Source organism: Euleptes europaea, chromosome 5 (assembly GCF_029931775.1).
Source record: "Euleptes europaea isolate rEulEur1 chromosome 5, rEulEur1.hap1, whole genome shotgun sequence".
NCBI lineage: Eukaryota > Metazoa > Chordata > Lepidosauria > Squamata > Sphaerodactylidae > Euleptes > Euleptes europaea.
Window position 1 is genome coordinate 52,592,275 of NC_079316.1, and position 20,203 is coordinate 52,612,477.

Here is a 20,203-nt window from a genome sequence, read left to right on the forward strand (position 1 = left end):
AGCAGTTGACAATGAGGTTGCTCCAAGCTATTTAAACTTTTCCACCTTCTGGTATCTCAGTGATGGGTGGCACTGTTTGCAAGTGGGTATATGTCAGCCATTGATATTGTCTTGAATTTGCCTGACCTTGCATGTTAAGACGATCACATCACACTGATACCGATATAAACAAGGTATTTAATAAGCTGTAATAAAATAAGACTCCTTAAGAGCACACAGGATACATAACAATTATAACGGTGAAAAAGAAAAGTAGAAGAAGGTGAAAGAAAAAGTTGACATCTTACCCAGGCCTCATGATCAATAACAAGAACACATGGTCTTCCATTGTTACTCAAGGAAATAAGACAAAATGTATGAAGTTGTCACAAATGTAATCATACAGAGATTTGATACATTTTCCACAATAAAGTAAGTTCAGCTGTCATGGGTGTGCTGAATGGTTGGAAAGCAATTGTATATAACCTTTATTTTTATATATACATTTGCAAATGTTCTTCAGGTGAGGTATATAAACATTACCTAATGACAAATTTTACCCACAATTCACAGCAGACACAATCTTTTCTAAAATCACAGCATTTCCCAGTGCCCTGAAGAGAAGAAAATCAGATTCCAACTAAAGCCCTGGGAACCATTGTTCATGATTACACAGATGGGGTTGGAGGGAAAGAGACAGAGTCACCAAACCCTTAGTTCTTCAGATTGGGGTAATTAGGACTCTTACAAATAAAATCACCTATGAGAGACAATGAAGAATAAGAGAGACAGAAATCAATGCAGGGAACCCCATGAACTCAAGATACAACTCTGGGTTTATCAAGTGCAGTACATAGTTGAGGACTCATTTGAGTAAGCAGGAGGTTATCCTAGGAGTCAGTAATACCTTTGGGGAAAGACCGACTACAAATGATCACATGCCTCCGCCATCCAACAACTTTGTCTGAGATCTGGAGACCTAACCGATGTACACAGGAGTGAGAAGAACTTGACTGAATGGCAGACGAGTGTACAGGTGGAGAAAGAATGTCTAGGAAGAAGTTACTTTATAAAATAAAGCTATCAAATGGGAAACTTGGGTTTTCAAAATTCCTACACAGAAGAGGTGATGAGAGGGTATTCAGAATGGATAATACAGGTGAAAACATCAAGAAATAAGCACTGAAGAACATCCACACAATCCCACCTTAAACAAAACCAAAAATTATGGGAACATCACAAAGAAAAGAAATACACCCTAAATAGCACAATACCACACGGTGCACACCAATGGGAAGAGTAAGGAGAAAAGACATCTACTTCAGCATCCAAAAGAACAAACAAATTCAGACACATGCATACACCCACATATATACACAAAGAATAGAAGGAACTCAGAAAAAAATGGGACTTTGAACTTCACACAGCAGCTTTGGGAAATGGGGATAAAATGAAGGATTGGCTTAGTCTAAAACTGACGGGTGAGGTGAGCATGAAGCCTGACTGAAAAAGTGGCCAGGTGACGACAGCTCCAAACGGCTGTAATTAGAGGGCACCCCCCTCTTCCAGGTGTGCTGCTGGCATTTTCCTCATACCGTTCCTCTTATTCAGTATCCCTGAGTCAACTTGCCCAATGGACACACTTTCTCTAGGCTGATCTACAACCTGGGCATTCACTGCACAAACATGCAGAGATGCTTAAATGTAAGTTGTCTCTCTATGTGGTATCCTTTGGTCACACACACTCATACCCACCCACCCACCCACCCACCCATCCAAGATACTATTTTATTATTGACAATGATATTAAAATTCTTATTGCTCACATATGTGCCTGAAAGGTGAATGTTGACCAGGCAGTGTCCCAGAACTGCGCCCTAACAGCTGGAAGTTTCTGACTTACTTCCAACACAACTGAAAAAAATCCCTACCATGTAATGCTTTGACGTGACCTAGGCCTAATTCTCACCGATGTGGTAAATCTGTGTCTGGGCTCTTATCATTTCAGATTGCAGGTGAAAGCTCACACAATTGACTGCTCCTTACAAAAACCATCCCCTGTACACAGAAAGTGTATTGGGAAATGGCTGGGTTAGAAACCTTCTTCAGGACCAATGGAGGAATTTTCTTGGTATGGAGGAGGACTTGGTCATATGAGCTTGAAGTGCTACAGCCCAGATACAGCTTCACCCCACTTCGGTGATACAGGTCATTGACTCTGCAGCATAAATCCCAGACTAGATGCCTGGTCCTTTTCCCTGTGTCCAACAGTATTTGCAGTTAGGAAGCAAACCCCCCGCCCCCGCCTTACTACAGTACAAACCAACAGCACTTCAGAGACTCACACAAAGTACAGGAAATAAATATTTTAAAACTATTTACAATATTATTCTACCTTTTTGTGACTGCCCAGGGAGAGAACACAGCCTTTACCCTGCACCTAGGAAAGCATTTAAACCACTAGCTGGATGCTATACACAGCAGTTACGATTCATATATATATTTATACACACATATACATATATGCATATATTCACATTGCATTTGAAGTAATTCACAAAAACCAGGTATTTAAAAAATTCTTGTTAGCAATACAGTGTAAAAAGACCCACTTAGCTAAAAGCTTGCACGTAGGTAAGAAACCCATTCAGACTCCACTCGTTTTCACTACCCTGCGAGAAACAATGATCAGAGAAATAGTTCAAAAGGAAAGGATTCTAAAAAGAGGACAGAACTTCCCTTCAATGCAAACCAGAACCCCTGAGATCACCCTAAAATAGGTGGGGTGTTTTGCAGCTATCTGCAGAGAAACTAACTGGCAACAGGAGAATCATAAGGAAGCTTAGGGCCACATACACAATCCTATGCAAATATCTGTTTTGTGGCAGTTATTCCTGTTGGGGAGATACTGCACAGAGATTACCTCTGGGCAGGCGAACTATCTTGTATGAAGTGGTCTGAAAAGGTTAGACAAGGAGCTCTCCAAGAATCAGTGATAAGATAGAGGACCTTCACGGAGAGGAAACCAAGGACCTGATGCTGACAGCTTCATTCTTGCTGCCATAGAAGACACAGTCAGAGCTAGACCAAATGTGTGTGTGTGGGTGACAAACAGGAACATCAGGCAAAAGACTGAGATGGGGAACAAATGGGGGGGTGCTGATCAGTAATAATCTATCAGCTCACTTAGTCATGGAACCCGTTTGCATCTTTGCTTCTATTGGGTGAGTGTGAGAAAGGAAAGAGAAGACAGAAAGCAGGGGAATTCCATTGGCACTAATGTTCTAAACAAGCAGTCACAGAGACCCAGTCTCCTTCTGTTTATGCAAGGGGCACTTAATTCCCTGATGCTCTGCTGTCCTTCCCAGTAGTAAGAGTCAGTACCCTTTGGGCATTATTTTCTTTCCAAATTATATTGTAAGTGTTAAGTTCAGGCACAGACAGTTATTTTCTCAGTGAAAAGAGTAATGTTCCAGTGGCTACCTCCCTAGAAGTGAAAGGGGCAAAGTTTCTCTCATCACGAAAGACTAAAGACACAGGAAAATTACTCAGGTGAGAAAAAGATCCTTTTAACAGTGTTCTAGGGAGGGTGAGTAGGAGATCTCAATTCCTAATAATCGCCAATGCATATTAATGATAAACACAGCAACTGTTTTGTGGGGCTGAAAAGCATCCCAGAACGATAATCTTGAAAAGGGAAGTACATTTTAAAAAAAGAGTCAATAGTGCAAATTCACAATGAAACAGTACTTTTGGGAGAAGAATCACAAATAGCATTTTTAAAGCAGCATCAGCCACGACACAGGCAACAGTTTAGAGTTTACCATTACTGTGGAAGTTGTACATGTGTGTAAATATGCAGCACTGGTCTCTGACACTTTGTACCGCAGCTGAGACACACCGTAACACATAAGGAAAGACAGCCTTTACCAGAAACCACTGGAAGCAGTGATATATGCCCAGCCACAGATGAATAAAGTATCCAGAGCCTCAATAAGGGTAGGGATATTGCAATAAACCGGAAGCACTATAGAGGGAGGATCCTCTCTTAGGGAAAAATATTCTCTCAAGAGGCAGAAAGAGTACAGAGCCAGAATTAAATAGATACGATATGAAGGTTCTTTAAAGGATTGTGAGACTGTGCAGAGTATTAATGGCAGAACCATTTTTAAAAACCTGAAGATGAGGGCTAAGGTTCTACCCTCAAGGAAGAAATTGTCTTGCAAACAGTGAACAATTGAAATAATTATGAAATACATGTGATGGAAGCAAAATTGTACAAGAGATTGCCTTATTAAATAACCAAGAACATTTCCCTTCCCTTAGGAGTGCCTGAGGGAAGCAGAAGCCAGGATATGTCCCCCATGCTGCTCAAACTACCCCTGTAGACCTAAGAGTGAGGTCCAAGATGCTTAGGCAGTAGAACCCTCCCAAGTCCATGGGGTAGAGCAGCACACATAGCTGGAGGACCTGAACACTGAACTCTTTCTTGCCACTATACTGTACAAGGCCATACAATAACATAGTCCAAACCTATCAGCATAATTCCTTTAGCAAACAGCTGGAACAGGTCAGATTAATGGCCCACCAACTCACCAATGTGGCGACCAAAACTGGTAAATTAGAGATCTCAAAAGGTTCATTACTTCACCAGGCACTAACAGCAGCACTGCTGCTACCATCACTTGTATAAAATCTGTTTCTGCATGGGTAAGACTCCATTACCCGTTAATTGATACCACTGGATGGGATGATGGGCCCAACGGGTCCCAAGAAGAAAAGATCCAATCCAAGAACAGAACCAAGGAGAAAAGATGTCACTGCTGAAAGGACTAGACTCCAAGGGGTCTGCCATCACACAGTCACAAAAGAAGTGGAGATGGAATGCAGGGGATCAAAAGAAGAGGGGTCAGCCTTGTTGCAAGCGCAAGTCGTTTAAATAATGTGTTCACAACATCTCTTTCCAGGCATGTTAGTGACTGAGTACCCCTTGCACAGAACCCAGACTGATGCACATGGCACACTCCCAGAAACCACTTTGCTTTAACTCAAGATACGATTAAGTTGTCTCCACCAGAATTTACTGGGGGGTGGGGGTGGGAACCTGTGAACTGCTTGGAGCTACACACAGCTACTGCATGCAGTGGGGCTTAATTTCAGGTAAGTGTGGCCAGGATTGCAGCCTTGGCCATCTTTTCTACTTCCATCTGCCTCTGCGAAGCTACACTGGTCCAATGTCTTATTTGGATAAGTCTCACCCCTGCAAAAGGGAAAAGCAAGATCCCGTGGTGTCCAAACCTAGGGGCACCTTCTCACCAGAGCTGCCATGACAGCTGATGGACCAGGACTGGAGGCCATCTGAGGAAAGCTTTGCAAGCCCATAAATTGCAGTCCTAGCTTTCCGTAATCAAGCAATCTTACACACAGAAGAGCAGATTACAAATGCTTAGGGGAAATGCAAAGCTTTGAAACGTTACCTGGTGCTTACAAACAGATTCTGTTAGGTACAGATCACAAAAGAAATGGGACAGCCGAGATGCAGAAAGATTTTATTAACAGGTGACTGGGCGAGAACTGCTTTCCCACAAGCCGCACAAGGTACCCCTGGCCACCCAGCCTTTACTTAGGAAGCAGCCCTGCGTAGAGGGAGCAGAAAATTTATACATTTCTGTGGATGGAGACTCCTAATGTTTGAAAAAGGAGAGGAGAAATTCTGACATCTTTGCCTGCCCCTCTCACTCATAAATTTCATTACATACCTTCTAACACAAGGGTTGGAATGTCTAGCACATCTGATATGTGCAGTTAAAACAATAGACAAATTCATATCAGCCTTTACGAGGAATGCTCAGACTGGTTTAAACACTCACAACAATCAATTTTATACAGCGTGATTAAAATCAGAGGTTAAAAATCAAAACTATTTCATTAAAAAAAGAGTCCACCCTGATGTGTCCTACAGCTTTAGTGCACCCTCTCCGGCCACCGACCATTAAGCAGGTGAGCAGGAGGGCTTTTCATTTTCAGAAGCCTAATCACAAACTTTCTGATCAATGGAAAAATTACAGAGCTAGTTTTCTGCCTGCAGTAATGAGCTTTGGTATAGGAGTGCCAATGCTAACATACCCCTTTTTTTTTAATCAGTTCATTCATGCCTCTGCCTTCTTCATGCTCCCTGAAGGGTTTGCCTTTTCTTTTATTCAATAAATCCCTTACCAACTGGAAAGACTGGTTCAAGCCAGTAAATATAATCATGTGTAAAGATGTGTTTGAGTACGTAGATCTCAGATGGTATCCATGGAAAGCTATTCTGAAAGGTCAAGCAATTTGAAGGCCTTCATAGGAAGCTCTTGGGTGCCACACACAGCAAATGAGAGGAAGTTTGCACAAGTTTCTAAGCAAATAGCTTGGTCTTTGTTGTGACTCAAAGAGAAACTACAGGAATAAATAAAAGGCCTGGCCTTTCCTCTTCTCTCCATACCCACAGTGGAAGCAACCACTATTACCCAACAGATGGGTAGCACAAAGTGTAGGGAACAGGAAACTTCCCCTGAGAAAAATCCTCTTTCCCTGTTGCTGGATCCATTACAAATGTTTGCACTGAGAAGGGTACTGTTTGCATTTCTAACAGGCTTTCATAGGGATATCTTGTATGAACAGTGATGACTTCTCGACCTTTACATAACTCATTGATTAAACCTGGAAGATGAGGCTGTAAAAGTTGCACAGAACATTGTGAGCATTTAGAGAGCTAGAAGTACAGCCTTTTAAGCCAGGGCAGAGAAAGTTTCCTTTGTTTCAAGCTGCAATCCAAACCAACTTTGTGAAAAGCACCCGATACTTTCAGTTAATTCACAGTCAGTATTGCATCATTCTATTTTTAAAAAAAAAGCCTTGGGACACCTCAAGAACAGAAAACTAATGGAAAGAGGGATTGCAGAAACTGCATAGAAAATACGGAAATGGAAGCATCATCTGGCCTTTCATATGAAGCGACCGTCAAGTCTATGGGCAGCTTCCAACATTATTTTTTACAGACACATCATTTTAAGATGCATGCAGACGGTTACGTGGCCGTCCATCAGTATCAATGCTGAGATGCTCATTCAGCCAATCATCTTTCAGGGGTACTCCAAACATGCATCTTGTAAAACAGGAAAACCATCCTTCTGAAAATTGCATCTTAACAGTAATATCAGAAAAGACAAGTAATGTGCCCTTTAACAAGGAAGGGCTCTGTTCAGACAAATGAGCAATCTCCTTTTTTGGACAAAGTTGGCCAGAGTTACCCCCAATGACTGAAAAAGTAGAGCAGAGAGAATCTTTTCCATCCGAGAAGACAAGCTAGAACACAGCCAAACACTAGACTCCCCCCTTCCAAGTTATAGAAGGTGTTTGACAATTAAGACCTTAATAATAAATTATACCATTCTGACCTGCTACTAATGAATGGCATTAAAGAAAAAATGCTTTGGATTTTGGCTTTAAAATGCTACTCTCAAATTACAGGAAGCCAGGATGCTACCATGCCAAAAAGGGAGGGGGAGAAGAGACTGCTCCTGTATGAATCCCAGCCAATGGGCTGCCAAAATCTATGGGGTGTGCATGAAAGGTTGTTCTCTTTCCATTACAGTACAAGTGCTTGTGCATTACCTATAAACTGCCAGCCTTTAAATCACTCAGACTATATTTATTTATTTCCTAAAATGATAAATAAGGCACTGTACTTTGAACTGAAACTGCCAAGCTCCCAGTTAAAAGTCTAGGAACTTCCAAAAGCAGTAACTACCCTTCTCAGCAGCAGAGAAGAACGATGCCCCACTCTGCAGGCGACACAGCTCGGGGCTCCTAAAAAACAGGGAGAGGGAGGGTTGACCTTTAATTAGATATTGCCTGCACCCCCCAGGTTCATAAATGGATTTACTTAATGCGTGAGGAAGGATTTCTGTGACCTACCGCCCCCCCCCCCAATTACCGGTAACTCAAGGCTGCTACTTTGCATCCAGCCGCCTGCGCTTGCAAGGTGAAGAATTTTTGTCCCCCCCTAGCTTCCTTTTGCTCTGGGCTTTTTTGTTCTGCTGAAACAGTTTCATTGACCTAGTCAGAGCTTTTTTGCCGCCTGCCTTTTTAGCAGCCACTTTCAGAGATCGGCTGGAGGAGTCTTGCGCAGCTTTCTGCTTCGAAGGCTTGGCAAGCCCTGCTTGCTTGGAAGGAAGAGTAACTTTCTGACTGGTGTTTGCTTTCCCTTTCTGGACGGGAGGCTTCTTTTTCTCAAGCTGTGGCTTCTTCACTTTCTCATTCTGAGACATGTGCTTATTGCTTCTTTCCGTGGCCATCTGCTTCCGAGTAGCACGGGCTTCCGAATGCTTTAATTTACTGGGCTTTTTAAGAGGAAGCTTGTTCAACTGCCCCTGTGCCCTGCTGCTCTCAGTCAGCGACTTCTTTTTGCTTGGCTGAGGCTCACCCTTTGATGGGGAGTCCTCCTGCAGCTTGCCTTTCCCTTTTCTTTCCTTTCCTCCTTTTTCAATTGGAATAGGTTTGGTAGGAAGTTGGGCTGCTTTGACCTGCTGGGTCAGCTTTGGAGACATCAGTGGCTTAATGCACAGGCTCTTCCTACTTGGCTTGCTTTCAGCTGAGGGCTGCTTTGTTACACAGTCATTTTTCTCCTGTTTGACCACCTTGTGCTGGCCGGGAAGTTTGCTTCGCAAGTTGGAGCTTTTCCTCAGAATCCGTGAGTTGGTCTGCACAGGTGTGGTTGGACAAGGTTGGGGTTTGGCTTCAACAGTATGTTCCTCAGGTACATCAGAGGGGGACATCTGCTTTGGACTGGCCACTTGCTCTGGCTCATTTTCTTCAGTGGCCTCTCGAAGCCTAGCCCAGAGTCTTTGGGTTTTTATTGTGTTTTTTGCTGGAGTCATAGCAGCAAACTTCTTCAGATGCTTCTTCAGACGTTCAGCTTGAAGGGAACTTGGGTAGATTCCAGAAGAGGAGCCCTTCTGGAGTGGAAGCTTGATGAGGGGGATGTCTCCTGGGAGTCGCGTGTTCATCTTCTTCACAATGACCAGAGACTTGGTTTCAGTTGTCTCCATGAACCACCTGCAGATGTTGGATACATTGAATGCCTTCACGAACAGCATCTGAACGGGAGAGAGCTTCTGGACCTCAGTGGACCCTTTGAATTTCCGGGTCCTCTTCTTGCTTTTCCAGATCTCTTTCAGTTTGTCAGACTTGTTCTTGACCTTTGGAGCTGGTGGGGCTTCCTTCTCCAGCTGAATCCACCCTTTCTGGACCTTCATGTACTGGGCATTAAAATTTGTGATGAGTTCTTGGTTCTCTTCCTCAGCACACCATTCCACAAATCTGGGTTTGTTTTCAGACAACACTTCCATGCTGCTAAAACCAATGGGGTCTTCATTCCCAGCTTGTTGTTGGTCCATGACATTAGAGTCTGCTTCTCTAACTACTTTTCCTGGTGTAGTTTTTTGGACAGTAGCCACAAGAGGAAGGGCAGGGGTGTGTCTCAAGTTATAGAACTGGAGGGATGGCTTTTTGTATCTCATAGATTTCTCCAGTGGTGCATTCTTGCTTTCATCCTTGCTACCTGGACAAGGTTGGAAAATGATCCCTTGGTCAGTGTGCAACACCTCTCTAACTTCCATAGCACTGTCAGAGTTCTCCAGAGATTCTTGATTCCTAGTTGTCTGTTGTTCACCCTCATCAGAGATTTCTACTGGGACATGAACACTTCTCTTGTCAGAATTTGCCTCTAAACAGATTTCAAGCATAGTCCCTGGCTTACTCTTGTCATCCCCATTCTGACCTTCATCTACTGCAGTCTCTGCTGACAACAGGTTTTCATAGGTCTGTTCCTTTGTGATGTCATTTGAATCCTCCCCTTGCTGCTTAGACTCTCCCCCTTGGGTGTTCCCCATGTCAGTGAGCAGTGTTTCATGGGCACAGTCACTTGGAAAGCTCACAGACGCTGCCCCATCAAGATGCACCTCCCTCTTAAAACGTTTAGCGCCAGGGCTTTTAGAAAGCTTGATCTGAAGCTGAGGAAGCTGCACAGAGGTGGATGAGCTGGGTGGCTCAGAACTGTCCTCTGTGGGCGACAGGGACTGCTGGCTCCGAAGGCGGCGATCAGATACAACTTGTGGTTTTTTCTCTCTCTTTCGCTTTTTGTCTGCGCTTATTTTGGAAGAAATTGCCTCCTTGCTACTTGTTTCTGACAATTCAGAGACCGGTGGAGCTTTGCCATCAGCTTCCCTGTTCTCATCTCTCTTGTTAGTATCACCTGTGTCGTTTACCATTTCCGCTTCCCAGTTTTCACCAATATCTACAACAGGCAACACAGTCTCACTTTTCCCTGCCTGGCCTTCCTCCTCCCTGTCCTGAGTCCCTTCCTCACTGGGCTCAGTATTAATGCTTCCATTTGCACCACCACACTGCAAGCAGGCAGGGAGCTCTGTAGCATCTGAGCTGGAATGGAGCTGGGAAAGTTCCAGTTCCGCCTTGCCAGGTGTGGTCTCCAGAGACTCTACAGCAGGGGGCTCTGAGGATTCCAAATCTATATCAGCAAAAGTCTCAGGGGCCATACTGGCAGGAAGCACCACTGGAGAAGCTGCCTTCACGCTGGCTACAAGCTCCCCAGAACACACTGTCTCCGTGTCCAAAGGGAGTTCTTCTGGGAGGACTACAGGAGCATCAAGACTGTCAACAGCAGAAGACTCTGCTTGTGGTTCTGCAAGTTCTATAGAGGAAAGCAATGGGAGTTCCACATCAGCAGGTGTTTCCACACATGGTGGCAAGTCTACAGTAGTAGCAGACCCCTCAGAGGGAGGCAGCAAATCCACTCTGGCTGTGAGCTCTTCAGTCAGCAGCAGATCCACACTAACAGAAGGCTCCTGATTTACAGGACTGGAAGGCTCTGGGATATTCTCCAAGGTCAAAGAGTTTTCTTTGCCATCAGCAGTTTCTGAGATGGTCAGTGGCACAGAATCCGCTGGACTGCCACTGTCTTCACAAGGACTGCTACTCTTACAGGAGTCGTCCATGGTGCTACTAGTCTGCAGCACATCACCTGTATCAGCTTCCTCTTGCAGCTCCTGTTCATTCAGTTGGAGGGAAGAGACCACTGCAGACTGAAATGAAGAGGCAGACAGGCTGCTTTCCTCTGCATTCAGATCGGGGCAGGCCAGTGGGGAGAGCGCATCTGCGGGTGTTTCAGCGGAACTAGCTGCAGGAGGATTGTTCTCAGCTGAGCATGGCTCAGCTGTGTCCTGAGTTTTCTTGTCAGAGGAATCCATCTGAGGGAGAGCCACAGGGGAAGAAGACCTTTTGTCAGCATCTTCACTCACAACTTGAGCTGCTGCTTGACTAGGGCTAGTTAGGACCTCGGCCCTTGGTGATGGAGAGCTCCCACTCTCCTGCACACGGGAGGCCTTTGCCAAAGTGCGAACAGTTGGAAGCTCACAGCACTCACCATTGTAGTAGTACCCACGTGTACTCTTCCTTGCCGTTTTTCTAGAAGACACAGCCCTCTTGCTTTCAAAGTGGCACTCTGTAATCGGCTGACTGATAAACACAACATCACATTGGTTATCATAGTCGTTTATTCTTAGTCCCGAGGATCGTTTGCTCTTACGGGTGCTTTTGGAGGAGACTGAGATGCTCTTGGCCCTTGAGTGTCCATTGGTGGTTCTGTGGTGCACCCCCGGCACAGGACTAGCAGGCAGCCAATTGTCTTTCTCCAAGTGAGTCTTGTCAACAGGATGCATATGGCCGCCACCCTTGCTCTTCCCCACAGATTGGAGATGGCTGTCTACCTTCGGCCTGGCTTCTTGGTCATTTATTTCAATGTCTGGGTGCAAAGAGGCTTTGGAACTGCACTGCAAAGCATTCTCTTTATCTGCTCGCCGAGGGGAACTTGCTGAGAAGACCGGCTCTCTGGTCTCATCAGGAAAAGGTTTGAAAAGGTTCTTCTGAGAGCCCAGACGACTCTCCAGACCATCCTCGCTAGTGTTTACATTTGATGCTTTTGCAGCAATGTAACCTCCCAACAAAGCTCTACTTTGCATCTGATCTTTGTCATCCTCACCTTTTCTGACCCCCATCTCTTGCTCATTGCCAGGCATTAGCCCTTCCAGTCCTTTACCAGAATAATGGGAATTGGAAGTGGTGAGGTACCCTTGAGTGGGACTATCCCTGGGACTTGCAGAGTTTGTTCTAATGTTGGGAAGTTCAGGGAAGTCTCTTCTGACCATAGGGCTGCAGTTTTCTCTTCTGTCTGAAGACTTCAGATCCACAGCTTGCTTCAGAGCATGACACAGTATGCGCAGAGAGCCATGAGGCCCTGATTGCTCAGGGTCCAGGGATGGAAGGTGCTTAGGTTCAGAGCAAGATGTTCCAAGTTCCTGGTTCTCAGTATGATACTGGCTGCAGCCTGAGCTACAAGTAGACAGATCCATGTTTGCAGCTCCAGGTAACTGCTGGCCCTCACAGCCTGGCTGTACTTCAGTGCATATATCATTCAGGACACGAACGAAGCGCTTCTGGTGGTATGTGCACAACCTGACCATAAACTTTTCCAACGGAGATTTTGGCTGACCAGGACAGTCTATTGCTTCTGTTGTGCCCTCACTAGAAAGAAGGAGAGAGAGAGAGAAAACAGTCAATTCAATACAATGATTAGAGAACAAATGAATTCACACTGAAAACACTGACAGCTCCTTCTCCTTTCTGACCCTTTACATCGGCAGCTCAACGACAACCAGGCAGGTTGCACATAAAATTGCACATTTCCAAGTTTATGCCTGTTATCTCTCCCTGTCCCAGTATATTTAGGCAATCAGTATACTGGCAGTCAGTAAAAAGTTGCTGGGTCAGGACCCTAGCCATCTCTCCATATGAAGACCGTAGGGAATATTTTGTGCCAGGGAAACCCAAGAAGCAGCTAGAGAGCACCAGCAAGATTCCTTATTCTCCTGGCCTTTCCACTAAATCCTCCAATGGCAGCCTACTGGGGCTGCAAAACAATCTGGTTCCTTTGTGCTAATGATGCATAACTTCTGTTTTGAACAGTAAAAAAGATCACTGTCACAATCAGACACATGGTAAGCAGATCTCTCCAGAATTAATAAGACCCCAGATGCTTAACAGTAGGGGTTCCCAACCTTTTTTGAGCCTGTGGGCACATTTGGAATTCTGACACAGTATAGTAGACACAGCAACAAAATGGCTGCCACAAAATGGCTGCCACAAAATGGCTGCCAAGGAGGCGGAGCCAGACACAAAATTATTGCCAAAGGTTAACTTCAGTAACACAGTGCAGATCCTTGAGTTGTTGTGGTGGCAGATGCTGCCAAAGCAACATTTTTAAAAATCTGCACAGCCAGTCAAATCTCCAATAGTCAATCAGCCCTACCTGGCCCCACCCACTTCATAAAAATACTTGGAGGGTGCCAGAAAAGATGTTGGAGAGTGCCATGGCACCCACAGGCACCATGTTGGGGACCCTGCCTAACAGGATCAGGAGTTTAGAAGAAGATCTATAAACTATTTCAATGCTCTAAGTCTCCAGGTCAGAATTAGACTAAACAGCAGTAACAAAATTTCACATGCATAATTCCATACTTTAGCAGATGTACAAGGTATAGGGGTCAGCCCTTGCTGTCCACAAATCTACCACCACAACTTTAAATTTCAAACATGGGGATTAACTAGAGCTGGCTGGAAATAACAATTTGTTCATTTGCTGTGGAAAGAGCAACAACCAACTTCAAGTGGAACATGGGGATAGCGGTGGCTTGGTCTGCTGAGGCTGGCAGCTTGGTCATTCAGGAACCGCAAAGCTCCCCAAAACAACCTGAGTAGGATGCTTCAGTCGCCTACTACTCTGAACTAGGCTGCAAAGCCCCCTCACTGTTTGCTGGTGACATAATCCTGTCGCCAAGAGATTCTATACCAGCCTAGAGAGGGCAGCATCAGTATCTGTTGGCAGTCATTTATCATTACAATCTATCTTTGGGAGGCGTATGAAAAAATCCTAATTCTTTCGTTCTCTCTTTCACTCACTCATACACATGAATGCAGCTTTAAAACTGTATGTTTCCTTTCTTTAAAAATAGCTTTAAATGCAGGTTGGATTTAAAATAATACACATTGAGGCAGTACTAAGATCTGGCTTCTGATTCAGGGGCTGCTCTGCAGCCTCAGACTTTCAAACCTTCTCTTGTGAGAACATTTCCAACTGCCATACAATTTTTCCTCTTGTTAACCTCTTAAGGCATATTCTGTACCCCTGTACACTCTTCTTAGTACTTTGGACTGTGACCTTATTCTGAAGTTTTTTTATTTTGGTGGGTTTTTTGTTTTCATCAGCACCTCAAATAAGCTGAACTCTTACAAGGCAGGGAAGTACAAAAGTCCCATGCAAACAGGAAGGTAAACAGGGGACTGGAAGTTATAAATACTATTTGGTTTACTTCAGGGACTCTGACCAAGCACACAGAAGAGCAGACCTGGACACCAAAATGCACCTCTACTTAAGACTAATCATATTTACTCGGAAGTCAGTCTTTCAGTCTTCAATAGACTTACTCAGAACCACTATCTTTAGCAATGAAATCTCAGTCACCAAGCACAGATGGTTAAACTAAAAAGATGAACTTGCATCTAGAGATTGGGAAACAAGTTCTTTTCATACTTGTTTCCATTTTCCTATGCCGTTTCCTATTCCATTCTTATCTTTCAAAGTCACACGACATGCAACTGGAGTTGTCAAAAGGCTTGGAGAAAAATGTCCTTTCCCTATAATAGAGGCCTAGCGTATGTTATTTACTTCCATGCCATTAAGAGTTTCAACTTCCTATTTCCACACAGCCTCTATTAATGGGATAGGCTATTTTTATCCAGGCCTGCTGGAAACCCTACTGACTACTGTTCTAACTTTACTTTTACTTTATTACGGTCAAAGACCAGCATAACAATAATAACAGCAAAAAACAAATATAATAAATAACATTAAATTAAAATATATAATTAAATTACATTAACTTGTCATTCTAAAATCTAGGGTTTATCTAGAATCAAGATTGGTATTCATCCTTCGTCTGCTGCTGTCTCCATAGCATGTCTCATCCTTGTTGCCATAAAACAAAATTTTGCAGCAAGTTTAGTGACTTTTGGATCTTTATCTGAGAGAAAATACCTAACATAAATTCCTCTGAGCGACCAGGTAGCTTTCTTAATAGAGGTTGGATGAACTCTCTTTGGATGTCGCAATAAAACATGCAATATAAGAGAACGTGACCAATTATTTCGATCTCATCTGAACTACATGGACATATTCTCTGTTCAGCTGGTGTCTTATGATATCTACCTCTAATAAAGCTGAAGGAAGGGCATTAAAACAGGCTCTAGAAAATGCCCAGCAATACCCATCTAATAGACTTAAATAAGTTCCTGGATATGATCTCTGAGGCTCTTGTAACATTCGGTAAATTGTGGTAGTTCAATGACTACTGTTCAGGATTCCCAGCTACTACTTTATCTTGGAAAAGTCATACAAACATTTATTCCTCCAGTCTCCCCCATCCTTTTAAAACAGGAATGCCGGTAAAATCCACATTACATTAGCAGAAGAATCACATATGTTAGAATTTGCAGGATGGTTTCAGAAACAGGGTTGTGGCTTGGTATAGTGCATCTTAGATTTAATTCTTTACAATCTTTCCCCTAGACTTATTCATAGAATCATAGATTTAGAAGGGGCCATACAGGCCATCTAGTCCCTGCTCAATGCAAGGTCAGCCTAGAGCACCCCTGACAGGGGGAGCTCACCACCTCCCTAGATTCCACGGTTGAACAACTCTTAGTGTAAATTTCCCCCCAATATCCAGCCCATAACCTTTCCACCCATAATTTCCGCCCATTGTTGCAGATCCTATCCTCTGCTGCCAACAGGCACAGCTTCCCGCCCTCCTTTAAGTGACCACCCTTCAAATACTTAAAGAGAGCAATCATGTCCCCCCTCAACTCCTCTTCTCCCAAGTAAACATTCCCAACTCCCTCAACCTTTCCTCCAGGCCCCTGATCTTCCTCATTTCTCTACTCTGCACCCGCTCGATTCTGTCCACATCCTTTTTGAAGTGAGGCCTCCAGAACTGCACACGATACTCTAGGTGCTGCCTGACCAATGCACTGTACAATGGGACTGTGACATCTTGTGATTTGGATGTTGTGCCTCTGTTGATACACCCCAATATTGCATTAGCCATTTCTGTCACTGCAACACACTGGCTGTTCATATTTAAGTTACGGTCCACCTGAACCCCAAGATCTTGTTTACACACACTGCTACCCAGAAGTGTATCCCCCATCCAGTATGCGTGTTCCTCATTTTTGTTACCCAGATGTAGAACTTTGCACTTATCCTTGTTGAATTGCATCTTGTTCACATCTGCCCACTTTTCCAGTGTGTTCAGATCTCGTTGAATTCTATCTCTCTCTTCTGGCTTGTTCACAGCTCCTCCCAATTTGGTGTCATCTGCAAATTTAATGAGTAGTCCCTCCAGATCCTCATTCGGATAATTTATAAAAATATTGAAAAGTACTGGCCCAGAACTGAGCCCTGCGGCACCCCACTGGACACCTCCCTCCATTCAGATGAAATGACATCAACAATTACTCTTTGAGTGTGGTTCTCCAACCAGTCCCTTATCCACCTAACTCTCCTAGAGTCCAATCCACAGTCCTTCAGTTTACCCAACAGAACATCATGGGGAACCATTCAAAAGCTTTACTGAAATCCAGGTAAACAGCATTTCCTCAATCCAGAATTTCCTTGATTCCTGGTGTCATAGATCTTTTCAAGAAAGAAACATCTTTTACCATCGTTTAACTTTATCATTCCCCTCTTGGACACATGGTGAGGGGGTTTGTGCATGTCAGTGAAGCTGAGAACAACACTGCAAAGAGTTTAGAGACTGTCAAGAGGCTAAATTCCTAGCAGAGTCACTCAAGACGGAATGGTCGCAGGTGAGACACCAGCTGCATCCACCCAGTTCAGGGATCAATGGCCACATCAGCAGAGGAGAACAGACAGTTCCAGTGGGAGGAATCCTTCTAGGGTAGTTACTGAGCAGCAGTAGTAGTGGAAGGTGACACTGGTGGAGGATCTATCTACCACAGACAATGGCAGTGCCACTTCAGCTAACCCTGGTTAGGACTGTGCAGAAGAGGGCAATCAGAAACCACTTCTGACCATCTCTTACCTCAAAAACCCTGTGATGAGACAATCCAAAATGAAAAAAAGTTATAGGGCTGGAAGACAGGACCCCCAGGCTGGATGGCACTCAATTAGCTGCTGGGGAAGAGAAGAGGACAAGCACAAATAGTGCTGTTCTTAATCCAACTGGATTAAAGCCAAAAGGACGTTCAGTTGTTGATGTGAATGGATGGAAAAGGAAAGTCCAAAACTGTTTGACATATATAATAGGAATATGGAATGTGAGAAGTACGAATCAAGGGAAACTCAAAATCATAAAATGAGAAATGGAATGTTTAAACACTGCAGTCCTGGTAGTGAGTGAATTAAAGTGGACTGGATTAGGACATTTTCAGTTAGAAAATTACAAAGCGTTTTGCATGGGAAATGATGAGCACAGAAGAAACAAAGTTGCTCTAATAGTGAGGCAAGATGTAGCACAAGCAATCAGGGGCTAGGATGCAAAGTCTGACCAAATAATAGCAATTGGACTTCTTGGAAAGCCTACTTACATAACCATTATTCAAGTTTATGCCGAAACTACAGATGCTGATGAGGAAGAAATTGAAAGCTTTTATGCAAGTGTCCAGGAAGAAATTGATCACACACCTAAACAAGAAGTGCTGATAATCATAGGTGACTGGAACACAAAAGTAGGAAAGAAAATAGAATCAAACATAAAATTTGGGCTAGGAGTGCAAAATGGAGCAGGAGAGAGATGCATAGAATTCTGTGAAGATAACAAGTTGTTCATTGCGAACACATTTCAGGCAGTTGAACAGACTGTCGTATATGTGGACATAATTGGATGGCCAATACAGAAATCAAATAGATTACATAATTGGAAGCAGAATATGGAGAAGCTCTATTCTCTCTGCTAAAACAAGACCAGGAGCTAATTGTGGTAAAGGCCATAAACTGTTACTATTGAACAAAAGAACAGAGCTGAAGAAAAACACCAAAACATTCACAGTGCCAAAATACAATCTAAACAACGTTCCAGAATAGTTTAAAGACCACATAAAGAACAGATTTGTATAACTAAGTTCAAGTGAACAGGGATTGGAAGAACTATGGGTTGAAACCGGAGATATTATTAACGAACAATGTGCAAAGACTGTTCCTGAAGCCAAAATTAATGAAAAGCCTTGATGGAAGACAGATAAAACTCTTACATTCACTAAAGATAGATGAGAAGCAAAAGTAAAGGGTGACAGAAACAGAATCAGAAGTCTAAATGAAGTGTTCTAAGCAACTAGCATGTAGAGACAAACAGCATTATTATAATAACCAAAGCAAAGAAATAGAAAAGAACAACAAAAAAGGAAGAACCAAAGATCTGTTCCATAAGATCTAAGAAATCAAAGGGAAATTTAAAGCATGGTTAGGCATGCTGAAAGATCAACATAGAAATACATTAACTGAACAGGACAAAATAAAGAAAAGATGGGAACAATACACCAAAGAAATATACAGAAGAGATGAATGGATGACAGACTCTTTCAGTTTGGCAGTTTGGCGTGTAAGCTGAGGGTCTTCTCCTAATAGGAGCTTCTTTACCAAAAGCTCAACTGACTCATCAGGGAATTTACCAAGTAGGGGGAAATAAGCTTTGATCTGACTTCGTGGTAGAATGGGCAACATATCAGTGCATAATATTGTCTAAGGCTTTCACGGTCAGAGTTCATTGGTTCTTGTAGGCTATCCGGGCTGTGTGACCGTGGTCACTGTCCTTCAGTGTTACTCCTCTGAAGATGCCTGCCACAGCTACTGGTGAAATGTCAGGAAAGAAAATACCAAGACCAACTTCCGGTAGAGACGCTGACCCAGCGCCATGTCCCCCGAGTTCGCTCGGAGGAACCAAGAGGTGTTTTGAATCGGGGCTCCATCAAAAAGCCCCGTCTCTGATCCTAAACAGGGGATCGGAATGCAAGCAACCCCCTGCTGCCGTAGAAGAGCGGTTTGACTCCCAACTCCCTCCCGTGAGAGCTCTCGCTGAGGAGGAGGGTTGGTCGAAGTCCTGCCAGCTGAGGAGGATGTCCACCGCCGCGAACGCCTCGAGGATAGAACCCCGTCTTCCAATCTCCATGTAAGTTTCATGAACTCCCTTTGCTTATCAAATCTGATTTTGGACAACTGGAACTTTTTAAAATACGATTAAGACTCTGCACCCCATTACCCAGGACTTTAAATAATCTTCCGACTAAAAAGACTGTTCAATTAGCAAAAATTGAATTAGCAGGCAAATAAAAACAACCTGAAAGACTTGAGTGGCATCGATAGCTTCCAATCGGCGGCCGCGGTGTGAAGGGGAAGAGGAGTATTTCTTTGCTTTCGATTTCCCCTTTGGCTATCTTGGAAGAATCCTCCAGGCACGTACTCAGGAAGTGACTTTTCTAGGACTTGGAAATCAAAGAGGAGGGTTGAGCCGGATGTGCCACACTCAGTGCAGCAACAAAACAGATCCTACCCTCTTTAATTAGAGTGAGAGTCATGGAAGGCTCACAACCTCGTATCTTCCTGTTCTGCCTAGCAGCAGCACCAAAGCCAATAGACTCTCTTTCTAACTCAGTAGCTTTCTAACACTGGATTGCCTGCTTACATATATTTTTAGTCGGGGGAAAGGAGAAAAAGCCACAGAGAATCATGGAAATTAATTATCAAAAGATACAGGAAATGTTGGCTAAGCAAAATGAATTAATAAATGAACTAGTAAAGAAGAATCTTGAACAGGTCTCAAGGCAACAAGAACAATCAGCTACACAAATGACTTTAATTATTACCCAGAAATTTGTTGGCATCATAAATGAGATCAAGGAAATAAAAGACAAAATTATACAAATGAAAGATGGCATGAACAAGATGGAACTTTAAATTAAAAATAATACGGAAGATTTGAAAGGACTTAAAAAAGACATGAAATCCCAAGCACAACAAATTGAAGCAATACAACTTCAG

The 20,203-nt window shown here is 43.6% G+C and overlaps 1 protein-coding gene across 1 annotated transcript in view; it reads right to left on the bottom strand.

The window, feature by feature from the left end:
- Positions 1 to 7,959: 7,959 nt before the first annotated feature.
- Positions 7,960 to 20,203, bottom strand: part of LCOR (ligand dependent nuclear receptor corepressor) — a 35,791-nt gene continuing 23,547 nt past the window's right edge. Inside the window, exon 2 of the mRNA XM_056849294.1 lies at positions 7,960 to 12,618. Within this exon, the coding sequence (XP_056705272.1) occupies positions 7,971 to 12,557 (4,587 nt within the window). The 5' untranslated portion in view covers positions 12,558 to 12,618 and the 3' untranslated portion in view covers positions 7,960 to 7,970. The remainder of the gene's footprint in view (positions 12,619 to 20,203) is intronic.